Source organism: Protobothrops mucrosquamatus, unplaced genomic scaffold (genome assembly GCF_001527695.2).
Source record: "Protobothrops mucrosquamatus isolate PMUCROS unplaced genomic scaffold, P.Mucros_1.0 scaffold71, whole genome shotgun sequence".
NCBI classification, from domain to species: domain Eukaryota; kingdom Metazoa; phylum Chordata; class Lepidosauria; order Squamata; family Viperidae; genus Protobothrops; species Protobothrops mucrosquamatus.
This window is the reverse complement of record NW_015386449.1, coordinates 364,177-387,078: the sequence shown is the minus strand read 5'-3', so window position 1 is coordinate 387,078 and position 22,902 is coordinate 364,177. Positions and strand designations below refer to the sequence as shown.

General features: G+C 37.9%; 1 protein-coding gene across 3 annotated transcripts; it reads right to left on the bottom strand.

The window, feature by feature from the left end:
- Positions 1 to 397: 397 nt before the first annotated feature.
- CYSTM1 (cysteine rich transmembrane module containing 1) lies at positions 398 to 22,902 on the bottom strand. Of its 3 annotated transcripts, none has more exons than XM_015812155.1 (3): positions 22,774 to 22,902; positions 15,738 to 15,980; positions 398 to 899 (listed from the first exon to the last, which is right to left on the bottom strand). In XM_015812155.1, exons 2-3 carry the CDS (start codon positions 15,958 to 15,960, stop codon positions 793 to 795), a joined length of 330 nt encoding a protein of 109 aa, XP_015667641.1. In that variant the 5' UTR covers positions 15,961 to 15,980; positions 22,774 to 22,902; the 3' UTR covers positions 398 to 792. The 3 variants fall into 3 exon arrangements, with proteins under 3 accessions (XP_015667641.1, XP_015667640.1, XP_015667642.1); XM_015812154.2 differs by having other exon boundaries at positions 22,620 to 22,895; XM_015812156.1 differs by lacking the exon at positions 22,774 to 22,902 and adding an exon at positions 19,931 to 19,949.

Below are 22,902 nucleotides of genomic sequence, written 5' to 3'. Positions count from 1 at the left end.
GACAGCCCCATCAACTTCAAGAGTAATTATTCTTCTTCATGAATTTGACTATCCTAATAAAAGCAATGACCATTACTTCCTTGACAGCAGTTAGTCCAATAATGTTATCTTTTTCCACTTTTCTTGCAAGTATACTTGTGAGACAGGCTAAGCTGAGAGAGATTAGCCAAAAATCACCCAGTGAACTACTTTGGCTGAAGGTAGACTTAGAACTGGATCTCCCTCTTTATAATCTAATAGTTTAACCATCACACCCCACTGGTTCTTCTCTTATTTAGATAATAATGGATGACACAAAAAGGATAGTCTTTTATCCTATCTTTGAGAGCCAGTATGCAAATAAATGGCATTTTTAGTGTTCTAAATATTTTCAGGAAAAAAACTGATCAGTACCGTACCGATTTCTGGATCACATTTTATTGGACAAAGTTTATTAAAACAGAAAATAAGCAAGTAAAGAAAACAAAAACTGCCTTAAATTATTGCATATTATTCCATTTCTAAGTATGTGTAAATTATGAATACATAATTTATATTAAAAGCATTTTGATGAACAAAATATAGTACATTTTGTAAGAAGAGGGGAGGGGGATTCTCCACTCAAATCAAAAAGGGTGTATTCAGCTTCATGCATCCAACTCTGGCAGGCATGTTATGCTCGGACAAAGCATCTCATTTATTACAGTACTAAAAAGCTGCTGAAAAGAAGAGACAAGAGGAGCAGGAGGAGGAGGAAGAGACTGCATAGCACTACAAGAGAGAGGTATTAAAAGGCTTTGCTTCTCAGGGATCTCAGGTCAGCATGTCCCAAAGGCAGCAGCAGCACAATGCAGTCCAACATGCTGTCAGGCAGGTACTTTCACCAGAGTTATCTCTTTGCCGTTCTTCCACAACGTACACTGAGAAAAGAAAAGACACATCATCAAAGCTTGAGGAACCATGTCTTAATTCCAATCTTTTATGCAAATGCAGGCAACTGAATGATAGCTTAGGCTTCATGTGCTCAACTGATGCTACACTGCATTCTGAGCAGCACCTTCTGGCTCAAGATAGCTGACTAGTACAGAGGTCCCCAACCTTCTGGGCACCAGGGACCGGTTACATGGAGAGAGGTTTTTCCGCAGATCGGAGGTTGTGTGGTTTTGTGTGCTGCCTGCATCCCACAGATGGGGCTTTGCGTGTTTGTGCGGACCGGTTGCTGGCATGCCATGGATCGGGGGTTGGGGACCCCTGGACTAGTACACTTACATTCATTGTAAGCTTGGCACAAGTGCTTATGACTAAAAAGTCATGGAAGTGAGGATACACATCCAAAGAACTGTAGATGCATCATTTCCATGGCCTCAGATACGTGTCTGCCATTGTATAGATCTTGTCTCTGCCATTTTAAATGGCTCTTTAAAGCTAAATTTTATACGCAAAATGTAAACTATAATTATTTATTTGAAGTACTGTAACCTATTTTTCAAAGAGGAAAAAAATCCAAATGCCTTTTAGGGCAATTACCATGATAGCAACAAAAACAACTTGGAAGCTTTGAACAGAAGCAATGCACAATAGGAACACAAATTTTTACAGTACATTATTTAAGGACAAGGAAAGATATTTAATTCAGAAATTTAATAGAGGAAAATAATGAGAAAATAATGAAAATAAAAGACACTTTAAAGAAATCACTAGATCAAAGAAATCACTAGAAATTTTTCAGCTAAGCTAGGAAAACTCAAAAGTTATTAATAGAAAATGGAAGACTGCATCCAAGCACTTTACAAATGGGTCTCCAAATGAAACTTCTGTAAATAACACGATTCAAAAGAGAATCTATAGAAATTGAGATATCGGAACTAATAATCCAACTGTTGGATAAAAAAGCACTAAACAGGTCAATCTTAATTACTTCCTGCAACATTTTGAACAACACAGTCGCCACTATGGTTGTATTTTGTCAAAGGAAATATTTCCAAGTTTCAATTGTGCAATATTGGAGAAGGTATTTCTTTAAAGGATTTTCCTACCAGAATGCACCCAGTGTAAGATGACACTCTGTATCTGTAGTCTCTTTTGGCCTTCAAGGAAATAAAAATAGCTTTAAAGTTTGACCTCCAACTAGTTCCACAATTAGAGACAACCCTATTTGGAAACAAGGAAGCATTCCAGATTGGAGAAAAATGCTGCAACATTTTGGTCCTTATAGAGTAGGAGAGAAGGGGAAAATGGTATTCAGAAGATGAAAACATGTAGGCATGATATTAAGGACAACTTAGGCAACAGTGACTAAAAAATAATTACTAACAAAAGGAGGACATTCTTAATAGAACTATAAGCTTTACTAAGCTAATGGTCAGTGGATTGACTGTCATTTCAGATGACCTCTTCTCCTGGCTGAAGGCAGAGGACTAATATGGAAATTCCAGTTTTTCTTCTTATAACCTTTTTCAAAATGTTTTTGCCTTTTACATTATTTGTAACTTAATATTTAGGCAATTTACTTTAAATGGCATCCAGGAAAAGGAAAACATCTGATTTGTTTAGTAAATGGTAAAGTTACAATAATTTGGGAAGATTTCAAGATATGAAAATTTATTACACTCAAAATATTAAAAGTCAAAACTAACTGGAAGACCCATTGCTGGATTTCTGGTTCTGCTTCATGACAAATGAAACTGACCGTTAGTCACCCTGCAGACTGCAGAGGGCTGCATGGGAAACCAACACTGTTCAAGTATGCAAGAGAGTTCATTATGGAGAAAGCAGCGGGAAGAGGGAGATTAGCCCCAACCCACTCTTTTCCCAGCCTACAAGATAGTATCCACATTTTCAAGTTGTTATCTCATGCTGTGGGAAAAGAAGGGAAGGGAAGCATTTATACACAGCTCTTTGAAAACAATTTGGAAACGTTGAGAGATCAGCAGCAAGATAATCGAATCCTGAATAAAATACATGTTTTTATTTCCTATTTAGAGCTCTTCATCCAAAATGTCTCAAGGGGACCAGGTGAGCAAGACTGCTTTAGGCAAATTTTGCCAAAGTAATGAAAGCTTTGTGCTGCAGCTTTCATAATATGCAGCACTTCTTGATTTATTTATTTTATGGAGAATGGACATATTCCCCAAACAAAATTACCTGCGGATTATATCACTCCACAAAATATTTATAGATGCAACAGCACACAGTTTACACAGATACCTAAACCGCTGTCAGCAGGTTTATACATTCCAAAACAAAAACAATCCACTACCTCCTTCTAGAGGCAGTCTCTTGAACGAGCTAGTTTCTGAACACCTTTTTGCAAAATAAAATGACATTTCATGCCAAAAAACATCATAGCGAGACCTGCACTTCGCACTCCAACACAATCTTATATTCTGACAGAGATGATTTCGCTTTGCAGAAATCAAAAAGACTCTGCCTCATAGCCAGTAGGAAAAGAAAATGGTAGAGCAATGAACAGTACAAATGAACCATAACTTTAGGAAATGGTAGTCAGAGAATTAGTCAAACAGCAAAATTTAATTAGAAAAGTATCTTGTAATGTTTGGTCAATTTGCACTCATAAACAGAGGCTATTAGCAATCAAGCAATGAGACTAGTGTAAAAATATGCATTACACTACTTCTGATAATATTAAATCAATACAAAATACAATATTGAATAATAAAATGGAAGACCTCGCCATACTCATAAGTTGCCAAAGAGAATTTTTTCTACTATTCATGCAATCAGAAAGTTTCCTTAAACACCTGGAAAACCTGGAATTTGTGGTTATCAGGCTGCAATGGATGCCTCTATAGAATAAGGCACAATTAAAAAAGCTGGATCGGGATATTTCTACCATTTGTTTCCCACACAAGCAGGGTCTTGCATCACATGAACCATTCTTATACCTAATGTTGAGAATGTCTGCAGGGAGAATGTTAAGATGTATAAAGATGAAGTGTAAATTGTTTCAGATATTGTGCTGCTTAGGGATTTGTAGTTGGTGCCCATCCTACACAGCCTGGTAGAGTTGGTATGCTGCATGTCCCATTGATTAAATAATGCCATCTGATGAGTTCCAGAAAGAAGACCTCCTTTGTGATAGCACCTTCCCTCTGGAATGACAATCTCCCAAAAGATTCACATGGTTCCCATCCTGACTTTGTTTTAAAAGTCCTTAGAACTTGGCTTTTCTCTCAAGCTTTGACTCAGATCTAAGTGGCAGAACTGTTGTGGGGATAATTGGTCTGGGAGACCTTTTTACAATTTCCCCACATATCTGCTTTTTGTACTGCATATATTTTATTTTTTGAAATGTATATACTTTGTGTTGCCCAAGTCACGAGGGAGTTGGGAAATCTGGAACCCAGCTACTGTACTTGCAAAGATTGCGCCTTGAGCTTTCTGAGTCTCCAGTATCAATTAAATCTCTGCTTGAGCATCTCTCTTGCTTGCGCAATGTACACAGCCCGTCCCCACCAACATTTTGGGAGACAGCTCAGTCTGCAGCATTTTTCATTCTACCTTCAGTTTTCATGATTCACAAAAAGGCATCTACTCGTATTAGAAGATAATTCTTATCTGTGATAAGAAATTTGGCTTTAACTGAAAGTTACATATCACCTATAGTCGAGTTTCAAATCTTAAGATACCCATCTCTAAGCAAAATATTGTATATGAAATGCAATATGTCATTTAGGACAGGTAGGAAGGTCCAAGGGGCATGTTGCATTCTGAATGCAGCAATGCAGAAACAGTCTCAGATAGAGATGACTTACTTTCCTAAATCTAATTCCACTCCATAGAGAAGTTATGCTAGGGCAGTGATGGCAAACCTTTTAGAGAACGAGTGCCCAAACTGCAACCCAAAACCCACTTATGCATCGTCAAGTGCCGTGTGGGTGTGGCCCATTGGGTGGGCGTGGCTGCGGTGGTAATGGCAGACTGGGTGGGACTAAAAAGTTCAATCAAGCAATTCCAACTTTGCAAGATCTTTTTTTTCCCGTGAGAAGTTGAAATTGATTGATTGAACCTTTTTTTTTTTTTTGCACACAGCGGCAGAGGCCTAAAGCGAAATGATTTTATAAAACCCAGCTGAAGGCCTAGGACTGGGGTGATGGCATGCGTGCCCACAGAGAGGGCTCTAAGGGCCCGCCTCTGGCACCCGTGCCATAGGTTCGCCACCACTGTGCTAGGGCCTTAGACACAGTTATAGCAAATGGAAATTATTGATCTCCTTTTCCATAGAAAATAGTTGCAATGTATTCTGGACTATATAAACCAGGGCTTTTTTTCTCATAGAACGCCCAGAACGGAGTTCCGGCACCTTTTTGGATGGAACCTTGTAGGGTAGGCAAGGCGGGTTGTATGACGTGTGTGAGTTCCGGCACCTTTTTTTTAAAAAAAAGAAAAAAAGCACTGATATAAACCATGCACTTTTCAATTTTCAGACGAATGGAAAATCATCCCTAGGCCTAGATAGTTAAATCAGCTTCTGTTCATTTATGATTCAGATCACGTTTCTCTGTTTGAAAATACCATGATCTTAATTCTCTTGCAATTTAATAGCAGCTGTTGCTCTATATAGAAGAAGGATAATGAGTGAAGTGTTTTAGCTCCATCAGTGAGGATCCCTCTATCATCTGTGTGTAGTAATATTACCATGGGCTGCCTCCAGCAGTCAGTGGATGAAATTCTATTTTTGTTACAGAGAGGGAAAAGCTGCCTGCTGATAGACAGCCTTGGCTGAACATACAAAAACAAAAGAAATCCCAGCTGAGATTCTTTTACAAGCTCTTTCCTATTCTGCTTGATTGAATGTATTCCAGATAAAACTGTTAGAGAAATAGGTCATTTATTGCAGAAATAATTTACATTTTTAAATATTCCATTTATCAAAGCAGCTTTTAGCAAAAAAAGAATATCAAATTTTAACAGTGCAGTAGGGGTGTAAGTATATATTCAGGAGACCCATTCAGCTCAAAAGTGTAATCCCTTGTTGTAGGTACTTAAAATCTATTATATGAGGCCATATTCTGCATTTGTCATGGTAGTTGGGACCCCATGAATGGAAAGCCAAGATGATCTTGACTTTTCCATGTCTTTCTTTACAGATGGCTCAATACTAGAAGGAACTCAGTAAAGTTTCTCTGACAGCTAAACGAAAAGGGATCAATTCCTTCCTTTTTCTAGCATTTCTGCTTATTTGTTCCTGGATACTGCTTTGAAAAAGTTTTATGACCGAAGTGCTGGGCAAGAATTTTATTGTTGTAGGAGCACCTAAATTAAAGAAGTATGAGATTCTAAAATCTGTTTTTAATTCTTCCACTTTGAAAGGAGAAGAGCTATGTCCCACCTGGAAGTCTTAGATTATTATTTTATTTTTAAGTTTTTGATATACCTACAGATACACATAACACGTATGGCTTTTGTTTGCTGTTTTTTTAACTTTTAAAAACTTTTCCTGTAACTTTCCTATTTTTTTTACAGTTTTCCAAAAGTGTGTATTAGCCAATTTTTAGTCCATATGACTACAGATTTTATGGAAAATAAAGAGATTGTAGATCAGAGGTCACCAACCTTTTTGATTTGGCAGCCCAGAAAGGGAGGCAGGCACCATTACGCACATGCATGCACACACAAATGGGCCACGCATAAGCGCACAATCATGTGCAAACAGGCCACACGAGCGCATGTGCACATGCAAATGGGGCTGCAAATGGGGTGGTATTAGCACCAGCGGGACGCTCAGGGCGGCACTAGTGCTGGTGTGACAGCGCTAGCAGCGATGGGATGCTCGGGCGGTACTAGCATGAGTGTGCGGGGTGAGTGCATGCACACACGCACATGCACTGGCCATCCCTTCACGCAGCCCGGTGGCCCAGTTGTAGATGACTCTCCAAGAGGAGCCAGATATTTACCACATTAGGTAACATAAAATTTGAAGATGCATTTTTTATACAAGAGCAGTATCTCCTATCTAGGGGATAATTTTATCAAGTAATGTATAGTCAGTGGAAATTCAAAATCTGCTACAATTGTAGCAATTTCTATTACCAAGTGCTCCATATTTGTGGTCAGCAAGAAATACAGCAGTTAAATCCTACAAAAAGCATTTTTTTAGTATTAAGAGCTGTTCTAATAAATATTTTACATTTATCAAATATTATGGATCAACTAAGAATTTTCCAAATACATTATACATTTTGAATCTTTAGATTGTTACTTTTTAAAAATTAAATTATCAATTTTATGATACCCAAACACACAAGCATGCCCGCATACACATATACATCTTGGCACTAACGATCTGTCCCAAAAAGATGTACTCTGTGCAGAATGATTTCCAGAGCCTGGGGCAGGAACTTAGCAGAATAGGCTGTAGGCTTACTTTTTCAGAGGTTTTACCAGTGTATAAGGAGCAAAATGGAAAAGGCCAGCGTATATCACAAATCAATATGTGGCTAAACGAGTGGTGTAAAGGGGAAAGCTTTGGATATATTAGTCACGATGTCAGTAGCTGGTCCAATGAAAAAATGTACAAAAGAGATGGTTTACATCCATCAAAGAAAGGGACTGAGTTATTCGGCTTTAAATCCACAGATTTTCTGGAGGAATATTTAAACAGCAGGGACAGTGAGTTAATCCCTGTCCCCGGCAATCTAAAAATTATAGGGCTATCAGTGCATGTAACATAGATGTGTGTGTGGACAAGAATATCAACCTTGCTGTCAAGCAAAATCAAGCTTTCAATAGCGAGTGCCACACAAAGTGCACTAACCAAATAGGTGGTAAGACAATAGAGGAACTCAGGCACCACACAGGTTATGTAGAAAGTAAACACAGGGTCAGTCATAAAAGACTGAAATGTCTATACACCAATGCACAGAGTATGAACAGCAAACAGGGTGAACTAGAAATTCAGGTTAATGAGGGCAGATATGATGTTGTTGCCATTACGGAAATATGGTGGGAAGAAACCCACAAATGGAACACACAGCTAGAGGGATTTAAATTATTTAAAAGAAACAGACCAAATAAAAGAGGAGGTGGAGTTGCTCTCTATATAAAAAATAACTACATCTCTACAGAAATAGAGCACAACAATGATGAAAACTGTCTTGAATGCACTTTTTTGTCAATATAAAAGGGGGGGGGGGAATGACATTGCCATAGGTGTATACTATAGGCCACCCAACCAAACAGAGGAAATAGATGAACTTTTTGCTAGTCAGCTAACTAGTAAGGTATGTAGGAAGCACATCACAATAATAATGGGGGACTTTAACTACCCTGACATTAACTGGGAGACAAACTCTGCACCAAGTGGAAGATCAAACAGATTCCTGACAAACGTAGCAGACAACTTTGTCTCCCAAAAAGTGGAGAAGGGAACTAGGGGATTAGCCATTTTGGATCTAATTCTCACTAACAAAGATGAAATGATAGAAGGCGCTGAAGCCATAGGAACCTTGGGAGGAAATGATCATGCAATATTGGAATTCAACATTATAGAAGCACAAGCAAAAGAACACAATCAAACTAGAGTCTTGGACTTCAAGAGAGCTAATTTCAATAAACTTAGAGAGGGCCTGGGAAGGATTCCATGGATGAGAATCCTCCAGGGGAAAACAACTCAAGAAGCTTGGGAAATTTTGAAAAGTGAGATAATAAAAGCCCAGTCTAGCACAATACCAACAAAGAGGGAAAATAACAGCTCTCAAAAGAAACCAGCATGGCTGCATAAAGAACTCTCTGATAAATTGAAAGATAAAAAGGACAAGTATAGAAAGGGGAAAGAGGGACACATAACTAAGTCAGAATATCAGCAAATAGCCTGAGCCTGCAAAGATGAAGTGAGGAAAGCTAAGGCTCAAAATGAACTAAGGCTTGCGACCAAAGTCAAAAATAACAAAAAAAGCTTCTTTCAACATGTAAAAAACAAGAAAAAAGTGAAGGAAATGATTGGTCCATTAGTAGGGGAAAGTGGCAAGAAGATGACAAGCAACAGGGAGAAAGCAGAACTATTTAACTTGTTTTTTGCATTTGTCTTTACACAAAGGGAAAAAACAGACCAACCTATAAAAATAGCGCCATAAAAAACAGAATAGAAACACAAGTTAAGATAGGCAAGAAAATGGTAAGTGAGCACCGGTCCAGCCTAGACGAGTTCAAATCATCAGGACCAGATGGATTACACCCCAAGGTTCTCAAGGAACTGGCAGATGTGATCTCAGAAACACTGAACTATATTTTTCAAAGTTCCTGGAGCACTGGGGAACTACCAGAGGACTGGAAAAGAGCTGATGTAGTTCCCATCTTCAAAAAAGGAAAAAAACTGGATCCAGGAAATTACAGACCTATCAGCCTGACCTCAATACCTGGGAAGATTCTGGAAAAGATAATCAAACAACGAATCAGCGAACACCTACAGGCAAACAAAGTCATTACTAAAAGCCAACATGGGTTTGTCAAAAATAGATCATGCCAGGCAAATCTTACTGCATTCTTTGACCAAGTGACAAAATTAGTGGATCAGAGGAATGCTGTGGATTTAATTTATTTGGACTTCAGTAAGGCATTTGATAAAGTAGATCACAACCTACTACTTGATAGGATAGAAAAATGTGGGTTAGATAGCATCACCACCAGATGGATTTGTAGCTGGCTGACCGGCCGTACTCAGCATGTGGTCCTCAATGGAACCACATCTACATGGAGGGAAGTGTGTAGTGGGGTGCCCCGAGGCTCTATTCTGGGCCCAGTGTTCTTCAACATCTTCATCAACTATTTGGACGAGGGGATAGATGGTGAACTCATCAAATTTGCAGACGATTCCAAGCTGGCAGGAATAGCCAACACTCCAGAAGACAGGCTTAGGATACAGGAGGATCTGGACAGACTTGAACACTGGGCGCTATCTAACAAAATGAAATTCAATGGTGAAAAAATTAAGGTTCTACATTTAGGCAAGAAAAACCAAATGTACGGGTATAGTATAGGGGGTACCTTGCTTAATAGTAGTAACTGTGAGAGGGGTCTCGGAGTCCTAGTGGACAATCATTTAAATATGAGCCAGCAGTGTGCTGCAGCTGCTAAAAAACAGTGCTAAGCTGCATTAACAGCTTAGCACTGTGAAGATCACGTGAAGTATTAATACCATTTTACAATGCCTTGGTAAGGCCACACTTGGAATACGGCATCCAGTTTTGGTCACCACGATGTAAAAAAGATGTTGAGACTCTAGAAAGAATACAGAAAAGAGCAACAAAGATGATTAGGGGACTGGAGGCTAAAGCATATAAGGAACGGCTGCTGGAATTGGGTATGTCTAGTTTAACGAAGAGAAGGACGAGGGGGGACATGATAGCAGTGTTCCAATATCTCAGGGGCTGTCACAAAGAAGAGGGAGTCAAGCTATTTTCCAAAGCGCCTGAGGGCAGGACAAGAAGCAACGGATGGAAACTAAGCAAGGAGAGAAGCAACCTAGAACTAAGGAGAAACTTCCTGACAGTTAGAACAATTAACCAGTGGAACAACCTGCCTCCAGAAGCGGTGAATGCTCCAACACTGGAAGTTTTTAAGAAGAGACTGGACAGCCATTTGTCCAAAATGGTATAGGGTTACCTGCCTGAGCAGGGGGTTGGACTTGATGACCTCCAAGGTCCCTTCCAACTTTATTATTATTATTATTATTATTATTATTATTATTATTATTATTATTATTATTATTATTATTATTATTATTATTATTATTATTATTATTTGTTGTTGTTGTTGTTATTTTATTATTATTATTATTATTATTATTATTATTATTATTATTAATTATTATTATTATTATATGGTCTAAATGGTCAGCAAACCAAGCATTAATATTCATTCAATGCATTAATATATTTGACTGGCAGAATGCAGCCATAATTCCCCTACTTGATATAAATGATAAAATCAGTTCATAGATTAAAGAAAATTTGGCTTCAACTTGTTCTGAACCAAACCTTCTCTGCTATGACAATATACACACACAATTGGCTGGGATGTCATGTGACCACAAGACACTGCAACCATTAATTTTCTTTGGAGGTCAACTCCAGTGTAAGCTGATTATCAAGCACTCAATTTCATGGGGGTAGTGCAATGATCATAACTTCCAAGAGTGGGTTGTAAGACAATTTTTCTGAGGCTGTTGTAACTTTGAATTACTGTTAAAGAAACCATTGTAAATTGAGGACTACTTTTATGGTAATCAATTCTTCAAAGCCCTGAACAGGAGCCACACGTTTTTGTCTTTCCAATGCTGAATAGTAAGTGTCAGAACAAAGGAACCAGAATGACACCCTGACCTGATCAGAGAAGTTTCTTTACTGCTATTTACCTACCTACAAGAATCTCATCAGACTAACTGAACTCTCTTTAGAACAACCAAATAAACACTTCAGGAATTTGGAGGAAGGGGTCAGGTCTGTATCACTTCATGCAAAGCAAGATGGGGAGCCATAGAGAAAGAAACTCCTTTAAGTCCTTCTCTCTTTCTTGCCACAATTGTTAAGTGAATCACTGCTGTTAAGTTAATAACCCAGTTGTTAAATGAATCTGGCTTCCTCATTGACTCTGCTTATCAGGTAATCACATGGTATGAACCAATTGCCAAGCATCTGAATTTTGATCACATGATCATGGGGATCCTGCATTTTTTATAACTCTGAAAAATGTTCATAAGTCACTTTTTTCAATGCTATTGTAATTCTGAACGATCACTAAATGAATAGTTATAAGTCAAGGGCTACTTGTATTATTATTTTTCCATATTTTTCTCCTTTTTTTCTCCAGAACATTTGTTGCTTTTAATAGTAAAAGAAACATTCACATACATTTCTGAAATAATCATTACTCAATAGATCTATTTTTAGAAGCAGTGTTCTTTATAATGATAGGGGCTGGTTAAAGTGAGAAAGAGGTAAAGGGATATGTAGGTCAGACTTCATATCACCAGGACCAGATGGATTACACCCCAAGGTTCTGAAGAAACTGGCAGACGTGATCTCAGAACCACTGAACCATATTTTTCAAAGATTCTGGAGCACTGGGGAACTACCAGAGGACTGAAAATGAGCTGATGTGGTTCAACTCAACATGGAGAAAAACTTGCAGTGGGCTACTTGAAGATTCTGTCTTAGCCTGAGTACCCTTCAACATCTTTGTAAACTATTTAAGTGAAGGGATATATGGGGAACTCATCAAATTTGCAAATGACACCAAGCTGTGGGAAATAGCCTTAGAAAATAGGCTTAAGATCAAGGAATTGACCAACTTGAACACTGGGCCCAACAAAATGCAATTCGGTGATGAGAAAACTAAAGTCTTACAGTTAGGCAAGAAAAACTAAATGCACAGATATAGAACAGAATCAGATCAACAGCAGTAACTGTGAGAGGGATCTAGGTGTCCTGGTGCATAACCAGTTAAGTATGAGCAGTGTGTTGCAGCTACTAAAAAAGCCACTGCAATCGTAGGTGGCATCAACACAGAGGTAGTATCAAGGTCATGTGAAATACTAGTACTATTTTACACTGGTAAGACCACACTTGGAATACTGTGTCCAGTTTTGGTTACCACAATACACACACACACATACAAAAAAAGAAACATTTGAGACCCTAGAAAGTTTAGAGAAAAGCAATAAAGATGATTTGGGGACTGGAGTCTAAACCTTATAATGAACAGTTGTGGGAACTGGGTATATTTAGTCTAATGAAAAGAAGGACTAATGGTGACATGATAGCAGTATTCTAATATAGGAGGGGTTGTCACAGAGAAGAGCAGGACCCTTGAGAGCAGGACCAGACATAACCAGTGGAAGCTTAACAGAGAGATCAAACCTAGAATTAAGGAACAATTTCTAATCAGTGATAACAGTCAGAGGAATGGCTTGCAGCTGAAAGTTGTGGGTGTTCCATCACTGGAGGTTTTTAAGAGATTTGTTCAGACCATTTCTCACACTTATAACCTTTGCATCCCCATGATCATGTGATCCAAAATCAGATGCTGAGCAAGTGGTTCATACCATCGCTGTGTCCCAAGGTCATTTGATCAGCTTTTGTGACCTTCTGAAAAACAAAGTCAATTGGGAAGCCAGACTCACTTAACGGTCAGGTTACTAACTTATCAAGTGCAGTGATTCAATTAACAACTGAGGCAAGAAAGGTTGTAAAATGGGGCAGAACTCACTTAACAAATGTCTTACTTAATAATAATTTTTGGGGGGCTCAATTATGGTTATAAGTCAAGGACTACCTGATTTCCTTTTAGCCACTTGTTTATGAACTATCAAATGCAAAGCAGACCCACTTTATGTCGTCACTCAGTATCTTGACTATATTCCAAACAGCCATCACTAAACTCTCACTTAAGCAGAAAGAAATGATGTTCATGATTTTAAATCTGAACAAGGAGCAGTAGCTAAGGAAAAAATCAAAACTGAATTTCATCTTACAGCTTGGCTATTAAAGTAATATATCAGTTCTTTTCTTACGATAAACAAGGAGAGATACTGTGAAAAATGGGAAGGGCTCTTTTCTGAAAAATTAGCTAGTCAGAATTCTCTTATCCTGATTTTTGACAGTTGTGGAAACATCACTTAGGAAAAACTGAGCCTAGAAATTCACAAGCCCTTCAGCTGATTCCAGAGATAGCACCACCAACTTTCTGTAATTGAACTAGACTAAAATGGACATTTTATATCAAACTCTTCTGGTCCCTTTTTTCTTGTAAATAAAAACTAAGGCCAAAGTCTCCTCTGCCCCACCCGGTTCTGCCATATCTGCATTGATTTTGAAATCTTAAATGCACAGGCACACATATAAAACCCTTTGACTGAAACTGAACTACCAGCCTCCTTGGAAACTTGTTATCTAATCGGCTGTAGGTCAGAGTTAATCTTACTTTTTTTTATCTGTAGGCTTTGACGTTTATGACAAGTACCACTTTACTCGATACAAACAATTTGTGTGGTTTCATTTTAAAATGAGGTACCTTACCTTTGCTTCTATCATGAGTGTGTTTGGTTTCCACCTATACAGATTATTAGTTACTGATTAAGCATAGAAGAAACAAGGATTGTTAATAACTGCTTTGAAGTGTGGTCTATAAAAGAAAGGATCACCTAACTTAATATTGGTAGCAAAACAATGTTTTTAAAACAAAATCAGCTGTAAAACAATAAACAGAAAATGGCCATTAATGAGAATTTATTATTCATTTTAAATTATTATCTAAGCATAGGATTAGCTTGAATGTGTTTTTGTCAAGCTGCATTAAGAATGAATACAGAACTTTTTCAGAGGTAGTCCCTTAGGCCAGACAAGACCAAATAAAAAAAAAAATGTATGCAACATGGAAGGAAGTATTCCTTAGGTATCAGACATTTTAGGGAAACAAAAAACTTCTTAGACACATTCAGAACAAGGAGCTAAAGTGGGAAGATGAGAGGAAAAGAGCATGAAGCTATCTACAAGTTAATTTTGTAAAACAAAATCCACAAGTAAACAGTCAGATAAGACTTACAGTAATCAAATTTGCAATAATCAAGATGTCTACTTTGTTTATTCCTGATCACCACCCATTAAGAAACTTCAGCCTACTGGTACACCAATTAGTCTTGGTAACCCTCCTCTATGGCTTCATGAATATTTTCATATCTACTGATGCCCAGAATTCTCTTTAATTCCTGTGCAAGAATTACACAATCTATAATCCAATCACTACCTTAACAACTGATTTAATGTCAGGCAGTTTCAACAAATAAAATAGGAAAAACACTTAAGTAAAGATTAGTATTAGAGCATGGCTATATGCTTTATTCATGGAATTCATTCTCCTGCTAAGAATGCCATTTGAACTGGCAGAACATCAGGTGTTCATCTGTCTGCACGTGCAAAGGACAATTTAATCTCATCAACTAATACAGAGTCTTAGCTCAGAGTCATAACTTCCAATTTCTCAACGGATAGAGATTAAGGATTCTACTTGAGATATCAGCATACATATGAAGCAGCTCTCTAGGAAAATGAAACTGATGTTTTATGGGCAGCATACAAAACAGGTCTACATACCATGCAAGAAAAAGTCACACAATATTTTCTCATAATAAGAAACTGCATTCTGCTCCTTTCTCCTCAGTTTATCATCATAGTAGTTTCACACTAATTCACTTCCAATTCCAATTTGTAGCAAATGCATGCAGTAAAAAATTCCTTGACTACATTATATTTGAAAAATAACCAGTTTATATAAGAACTTTATTATCTGGTTAAGGACTGTAGTACTCCTAATAATAATAAAAGTATATGCAGATCAAACTATGTCATTGCTTCTTATCATATAGCAAATTGCAATTATTTTTGCTTGAAGCTGCCTAATTAATATCACCTACTCTATATAATTCCCTGGTAGACTCCTGTTCAGATACTGATAAGGTCCAACCCTGCTTGACTTCTGAGTCAAGAAAAGGTTGGCCAGTTCTGGATCAAGCCTAATCACTATCAGTTAGAGAATAGAGAAGAAATAAGAGAAAAGGTAACAGACAAAGTAAAGGTAACAGACATAGTAACAGACAGAAATCCTTTCTTTTTTTTTTAAAGAATTGTCAAGTTGGATAAAATTTTAGCAATAATAAGAAACACCCTTTGAACATGTTCTCATTAACATGCTTTAACTATTAGATCTGTAGTAAATCATGCAATCTATACAATTTATATTACCTGTATTTTTAGGTCCATCTGCATAGACTGGCCCTGGAGGTGGAGCATTCTGCCATCCGTATGGTGGGTAACCATTGTAGCCTGGTTGACCAGCTGGATATGGCCCTGCAGGCCCCGGCTGATAGGCAGGATATGGACCAGGGCCTGATGGCTGTTGAGTATATGGTGGGTAAGGGGCAGTTGGGCCTGGGCCAGGATATGGTGGAGGATTTTCGTAATTCATGTAGGATACTTATGTGTTCCCTAAAAATACAGAAACAGATTTTATTTTCAATTGTTTTCTTTAAACAAGGAACATACTTTTAAATATCTCATAAGCAACTTGCTTAATTTTATATTTCATCTACAGCTAGGGAGCCATATACTATCATCAACAGAAATATTTTTTCTAAATCTCAAAGTACTTTTTTCCTTTTACAAAGAAATGATCACACTTATCATCAAGCAGAGCCCCAGCAGGTGCACCAGACTTCTTAGACCAAGGGGAAGCAATTGGCAGCTCTCTGGCACCTCATTTTCAGCCCTTGAAAACCTCAGAATGGGTGGGTTAAAATGTTCAGACCTGATTTACTGAGAGGAACTGAAAGGTGGTGGTTAAGAGGCAAAATAGACAGTACTGGATGGTGGAGTTCTAAAGTATCCATTGTATCTCTTTAAACTTCTCAATATTCTCCTCCAAAACACTGGGTCAATTTTTACCACTGGGGGAGAATTAATTATAAAAATGCTTAAGGCAACCATTTTGCCCCTTAGTGACGCTTGATATCATAAAACAATATTTGCAAGCAAATATCCCCAGGCAAAGCACAAAGTGTGGTTGTTAGGGCAAAAAACATTTATCCTTCCCTTGAAGAGAAGCTTGAAAGTAACTGCATTTAACCTAGTAAACCCTAAATGTTTTATTGCTGGTGGTAAGCAATTATGGTAAATGTGAGCTTTTGTTTACACACTTTGCATTATTATCTCAAGAGGAAGAAACCTGAGTCATTCCCAAGGTACAGCATTTGATTCCTCTGCTTATTTTTTTTAAAAAAACACCTTGGTTAGATATTCATTAATATGAAGCAATTTTCCATGTACTGTTGATGTTGCTAGAGCAGCTTTGTTTTTTCACAGCTTCTCCAATTGACTCAAAATCCTAGAAGCAGCTGCCATACCCAAGAAGTTTACTACGGTAGCACAGAAAAATTTCATTAAGTGCTTCTCAAGGAAAAAGTAGTTCATCCATACAACAGCAGCGATAGAGAAATCGCTATATTTTAGAAGCACAACTCTGGCAGGCCAATGAAGAAGACTGACTCATGATATATTAAACAATAAAAAGATGAAATATCTTTTTATTAGAAAAAAAACAAAATTTCACCTATTTCAAGCATTGTTTACCCATTACATAACACTGAATCAGAGAAATGAGCATGGGAGTCCCAAATGAAGACTTAAATCTAATTCTATAATTTTGTCAACTTGATAGATTTATGGTGCTGTTTTCATCATTAGAGCAGTTGTTTGACCAATGGTGACCTAACAAGTCAGACTGCATTTGAATAACACCTACTGAGCTATGCATGAAATTGATCCAGATACATGTCAAGTACTGTACTACCCAAAATGTTATCAAGCCAAGAATTGTCTGAGTAATTTTATCCACAAATAACTGTGCATATTGTTCACAGATGATGCTAGCTGAAGCATCAACACCATGATATCAGGCTGACAACCCTAAAATAAAAATAATTACTAAAATTATAAAGTTATAAATAAGGTGCATATTCCTATACAATATATTAAAAACTCATTTATTAAAAAATAAAAATATTTAATCTTATTTTCAGAATTTATTACAATGCATACTGGATGCAATTAATGAACCGCAAATGTGGATATAAGTCAAAATTAAAATCATGCATTGGAAAGTTGGATACCCGGTATTCTAAATACCTAAAACAAATAAAAAGATGCTACATCAAAGCAATCAGCAGCCTTGCCATGTATAGCTAAGCAATTGTATTTTGCTTTCTACTACTGTGTAGAAACAGAAGTATTGGCAATTTGAAATAGGCATGAACAGATTTTACTATGACCCTTGCAACTTTACCATTTTTTTAGTTTTATCTTTACTGGTTTTGTAAGTAAATAATCTTCCTGACACTGCTCAGCAGATTATGTCAGTTCTCTACACACTTAAGCCTTCAAAGTGATTCATATTTAATTTTTATCTCATTTCATCTTCCAGTAAGTATAATACAGGGGAAAACCTGGAACAGCTAGAAAACAGATTTGTTTCCGGTGATAATTATTTACTTATGGGCCCTAACTGTACTGTACGTTGAAATTCAAATCTTTGGTGTTTGGAGGATAAATATACAAGTGAATACAAGATTTGAGTATTTGAAACTCCAAAAACATGTTTTTCATGAATCTTACTTCATGGATTGTCATAAGGAGAATAAAACAATTCAAAAGTGATTTGAACTCATCTAGGGTGGATAGGAGTTTTCTTTCCATTTTCTTATCTATTTTAACTTGTATTCCTAATCTGTCATTTATGGTTCTGCTTTTAGTAAGTTGGGCTATTTTTTCCTTTTTCATGAAGACAAATGCAAAGAATGAATTAAGCAGCTCTGCTGTCCCCCTGTCACTTCCTTCCCAACTTCTCCCATTAATGGACTGGTCATTTCCTTGACTTTTTTTCTTGTTTTTTACATGCTGAAAGAAACTTTTAAAGTTATTTTTGACATTTGTTACAAATCTTCATTCTGAGACTTAGTTTTCGTGACTTTACCATTGCAGCATCCCCATGGTCATGTGAACAAAATTTGGACACTTGACAACTGGCATGTATTTGTAACAATTGCTCTGTCCTGGAGTCCTGTGATCACTATTTGTAACCTTCCCAGCTGGCTTCCGAGAAGCCAAGTTAATGGGAGAAGCCAGATTCACTTAAGAACCACAAGATTCACCTAACAACTGCGGCAAAAAGGTCGTAAAATGGGGCACAACTCACTTAACAAGTGTCTTACTTAGGAACAGAAATTCTGGTTCCACTGTGGTCATAAATTGAGGATTACCTATATTTTAACCTTGTTCAACTAAATCCACTTTATATTCCTTCCCTTTTCTTTTAATAATCTTGATCTTTAATCCCTTCAAATAATGTCCTCAAATTTCAACTTCTCAAAAAATCCTTCAGAACTTTATCAGATCTCTTTTGTTAATCCAAGATAAGAAAGTTATCTAATTCACTCTTTTGGTTTGCCACTTGCATATCTCTTTTCATTATTAAGGCNTTATTTTTATATCCAGTGTAATATCTTACATATCACTATTTCAACCTATCATTTTCAAATCCACTTTTCAATCAGTCCTAGTCCTGTCCAGCAAAATCTGTTCCTGTTCCACAATATCTCTTAAAAGTCATTTATCTATAACGGCATACACTTTTAAGATTAACTTCTGAATGCATTGCTTACAAATATCCTCAGAAATGTTCAGCATAATGTATTTTGCTCCATTCTGTGTTAGTAGTCAAATTTAAGTGTTCTTCTACTTTAATGTAATCTTTGGACTTCTAGCAACCACTAGCATCCACTGTTCAGAATCTCATCCTATCATGTTTTCTTTCAAGAATTCAAAACAATTGCATTTTCCCATAGAAAGGATCCTCACAATCAATTTCAAAATCTTATTTCAAATCCATCCGGACCCCTAGTCCCTTTATAATTTTCCAAAACCAATGATCTAATCAACATTCTAATCACCTTTTGTTACTTATTCCGAAAAAAATATTTAAAATTTATCTTTAAGTTAGCAATATCCTTAAACTTCTCTTTAAAACTTTTGTTAAGGATTAATGGAAACTAATCCAGTGCATCCTAGAAAACTTGTCAATTGAAAGGATCTCACTAGTTGAAAAATAACTGGCAATTTTCAAAAGTGATTAAAAAATGACGTTCAGCAGAACTCTGCAGCTGTAAACTTGATAGAATCCCTTGATTTCCAGCTACCTCATGAATCCATTGTGGAAAACTCAGTTCCTGCAGCTGTCAATAATGCAAGAGGGCAATCTCACAATCTCTCCTTTATCCATAGAGATGTGGTCACCAATCTTGCCATAATGCGGTTTCTGCTCCCTCAGAGACACCTAGTTCGCCATGAGTCCTCACCAGAAGTCTTTTCTCCATGTACCTACTTACTATGTGTTTGGGTCAGAAAAAGTCTTTGCAGAAGTTATAGTTCTTCCTCCATGGACTCCTCAGCATTTTCTGTTGCATATGAAAGCCAAAGGCTACTCTGCTTCATAATTATTTTTTAATTATTCCTGTCTTGCTCTTCTTCTAAGGCAGGGGTGTCAAGCTGCTGGCACATGGGCCGGACGTATCATGAGGAAACCGCGCCCACCCCATTGCCGGTAATGGGGAAAAAGCTCCGCTACGTCGTGCGATATCACTTGACGTCACGAGTGTGACACGTCTGTTCTAAGGAGTGCCAGGTAGCTCACATGGAATCACTTAATCCTCACAACAGAAACCTAATGATGAAGGTTGTACTAGAAGAAACAGATGATTCCAGTAGTTGAAATTGTCCCACCCCCTCATTTCCTAACCAGTGAGCTATTATTTGAACTGTGATGTAGCTCGGCCATGCACTTGATGAACCAGTTTTGTAAGACCAATGGTTTATAGCAAGTTTATAGTAAACAAAGTCTGTCTTTTTAGGCTCCAATATTATCCCATCAAAGAGACATAAATATTGTAATAGGTTTGGACTCAATAGGCTGATACAATGTTCAACTTCTTTCGCTCATACACATTCGTATGTCATAACAGATCTTTTAGCTGCCCCCAATATTTATCATAAATGAAAGGTGGCAATGTTTGTGTCTTTATGTTCTTCAAAACCAAACTTTCCTGCCTTAAATCTTTACACTACTACTCCTTCACTAAGCACTCTAATGTTCCCTATAAGAAATTGTCTACAGTGACCCTCAAACACAAAAAGATACTAGTATCTTTAGAATAAAGTCAGGAATCACAAAGCCACACAATATTGCTTTCATAAATGACTATCCCATTCCAGAAAATCATGAGGACCAAAGAGGGAAAGTCAAATATCTCTGCCTCTTAAGTCTTTTTTTTTTTTTTTACTTTTATGAACAATGACTTTACTTTTTCTTCGCTATCTTTTATATATTCTTCTATTTTATACTATTTTATCTGCTGTTCAAGTGATGACTTTTATTCAGTCTTATTTTATAGTAATTAAATTTAACTTTACATATTATTCAGTTATTTTACTCTGATCATTTATGAAATTGAAAACATACTTTGGTAATAAATGTGAGGCACTGAAATGAATACAGGTAGCACAGGAATGAGGAAGATAAAAAAACTCAATGGTTGTGACAGACCATAATGGATCCGAATGAAATTGCAACATTTCTACTGAACTACAGCAGTAAAACCGTAGAACAGTTTCCTGTAAAGCTGCAACTAAATTAAGGAACAACTGGATCCAGCATATGACCCTCACAATAATAGCAATTAATAAACACAGAGACTATAATTAACGAATGAGTATCTTATCTTTGACCAAAAATCAATTTGGATAATTTGTTTTTGAAACAATATAGTGGAAAGGTAGACAGATATTCATCTCAATCTTAAAGAAAATCAGGAAGAGAACCCTGGCCGGGAAAGACATTCAAAAGGAGTTTGGGAAGTGGTCTTGCCAAAGAGTTCAGTCCCAAGTACTGGAATGCATCAGAAAAGAAAAAGCAAACAACGTAAGTTTACTTCTTATTCAAAGGAGAGAAAAATAAAGAGTCACAAGATGAGGAATGGAGATGGAAAAGATTATACAAAGAAATAAAATCACTAATACCAAGGTACATTCTGCAGGCCAATCTTCTCCAAGGCTGTTATTAGGAAAGGCTGTGGGGTAATACAAGCTTGCCAATCAAATGAGATCAGCATTGGCATGGGCATTATGGTAAATTTTACCCATACATTGACATTTTCAATAAACAATAAAACAATAACAATAAAATTATATTCCACGCTTGTTCCAATTGCTAGATACTAATATGGATGTCTGAAAATAGTTTTATCCCTCTTAAAGAACGTTTTGCACTTTTTTTTTACCACCCATCCTCCCCTTGGATTTTTATCTTCAAGGCCACCCTGTAAAATAATTTAAGCCAAGGCAGCTTGATTGGGCCCTAGCCAGACTGCGCTTTACAGTACTACATTAAGAATACAGTACAGCACTAGTTATTTAGCCGCCTCCTACCATCCTCCTCAAAGAAAGAAGCAACAGTTGCCCCACACCCCAGCCACCAACGAACTGTTATTGTACATCCTTCTGCTAGTTAGATTCAACCTTTGCCCAGAGGCCTCTTCCTCCTGGCCCCCAAACAAAGAGGGCTTGGTAAAGTCACAAGGAGCCAGCGCAACCTTGCTATATATCGCTCTTCCTAGAAATGCTGGAAGGGCAGAACCATACTTTGACATTTTAGAGTTAACAGCCACATCATCCTGCTAAGGCCAGGAGGGCTGGGGCATCCCTGTTCAGAGGTTACACATACGAAGTACGTGCGGGCACACCAAACGTGTTGGCCTTTCTCCTCCTCCACGATTTCTTCAGCCCGCGGCATGACTACTAGCAAAGCACAACCTCGCCTGCCTCTCTAAGCTTCGACCCGAGTGGGGCGAAGAGCCAGAAAGGCAACCCTCCCCGTCCCCCGAGAGACCACCAGCACAGCAGCAGCCGGGGCAGCCGCAGGGCTGGAACTGCCGAGTGGCCTTCATACTCAGGATAAGGGACCGAACCTGGTTTCCCGCTCTCCGGCGTCTAAAAAGCCGACTAGGCTCGACAGGCACGTACCCCCAAACCCTGAGCTTCCCAGGGGTCTTCTCCACCGGCGATGCCGAAGCTCCGTCCCAGCCCTTGCGTCGTCCCCCGCAGCAGCAGCAGCAGCAGCAGCAGCAGCAGCAGAATCAGCCGCCGCAGTAGCAACAGCAGGGTCAGCCGCGCCTACCTGTCTCACCCAGGCTCGCCTCCGCCGTCCAGCCTTCCCGCGATCTCTCTGCTTGCTCCTTCCTTCCCACCCGGTTTCCACAGCACAACCGCAAAGTGCGCACGGCCGTGACGTCACTCCAGGAGCTCC

Bases quoted from the DNA above. Each gene is read 5' to 3' on its own strand.
- CYSTM1 (XM_015812155.1), bottom strand. From the start codon at position 15,960: ATGAATTACGAAAATCCTCCACCATATCCTGGCCCAGGCCCAACTGCC. The intron at 900-15,737 runs GTAATATAAATT...TTCTTTTCTCAG, and splicing joins AGATGGACCTAAAAATACAG to TGTACGTTGTGGAAGAACGG.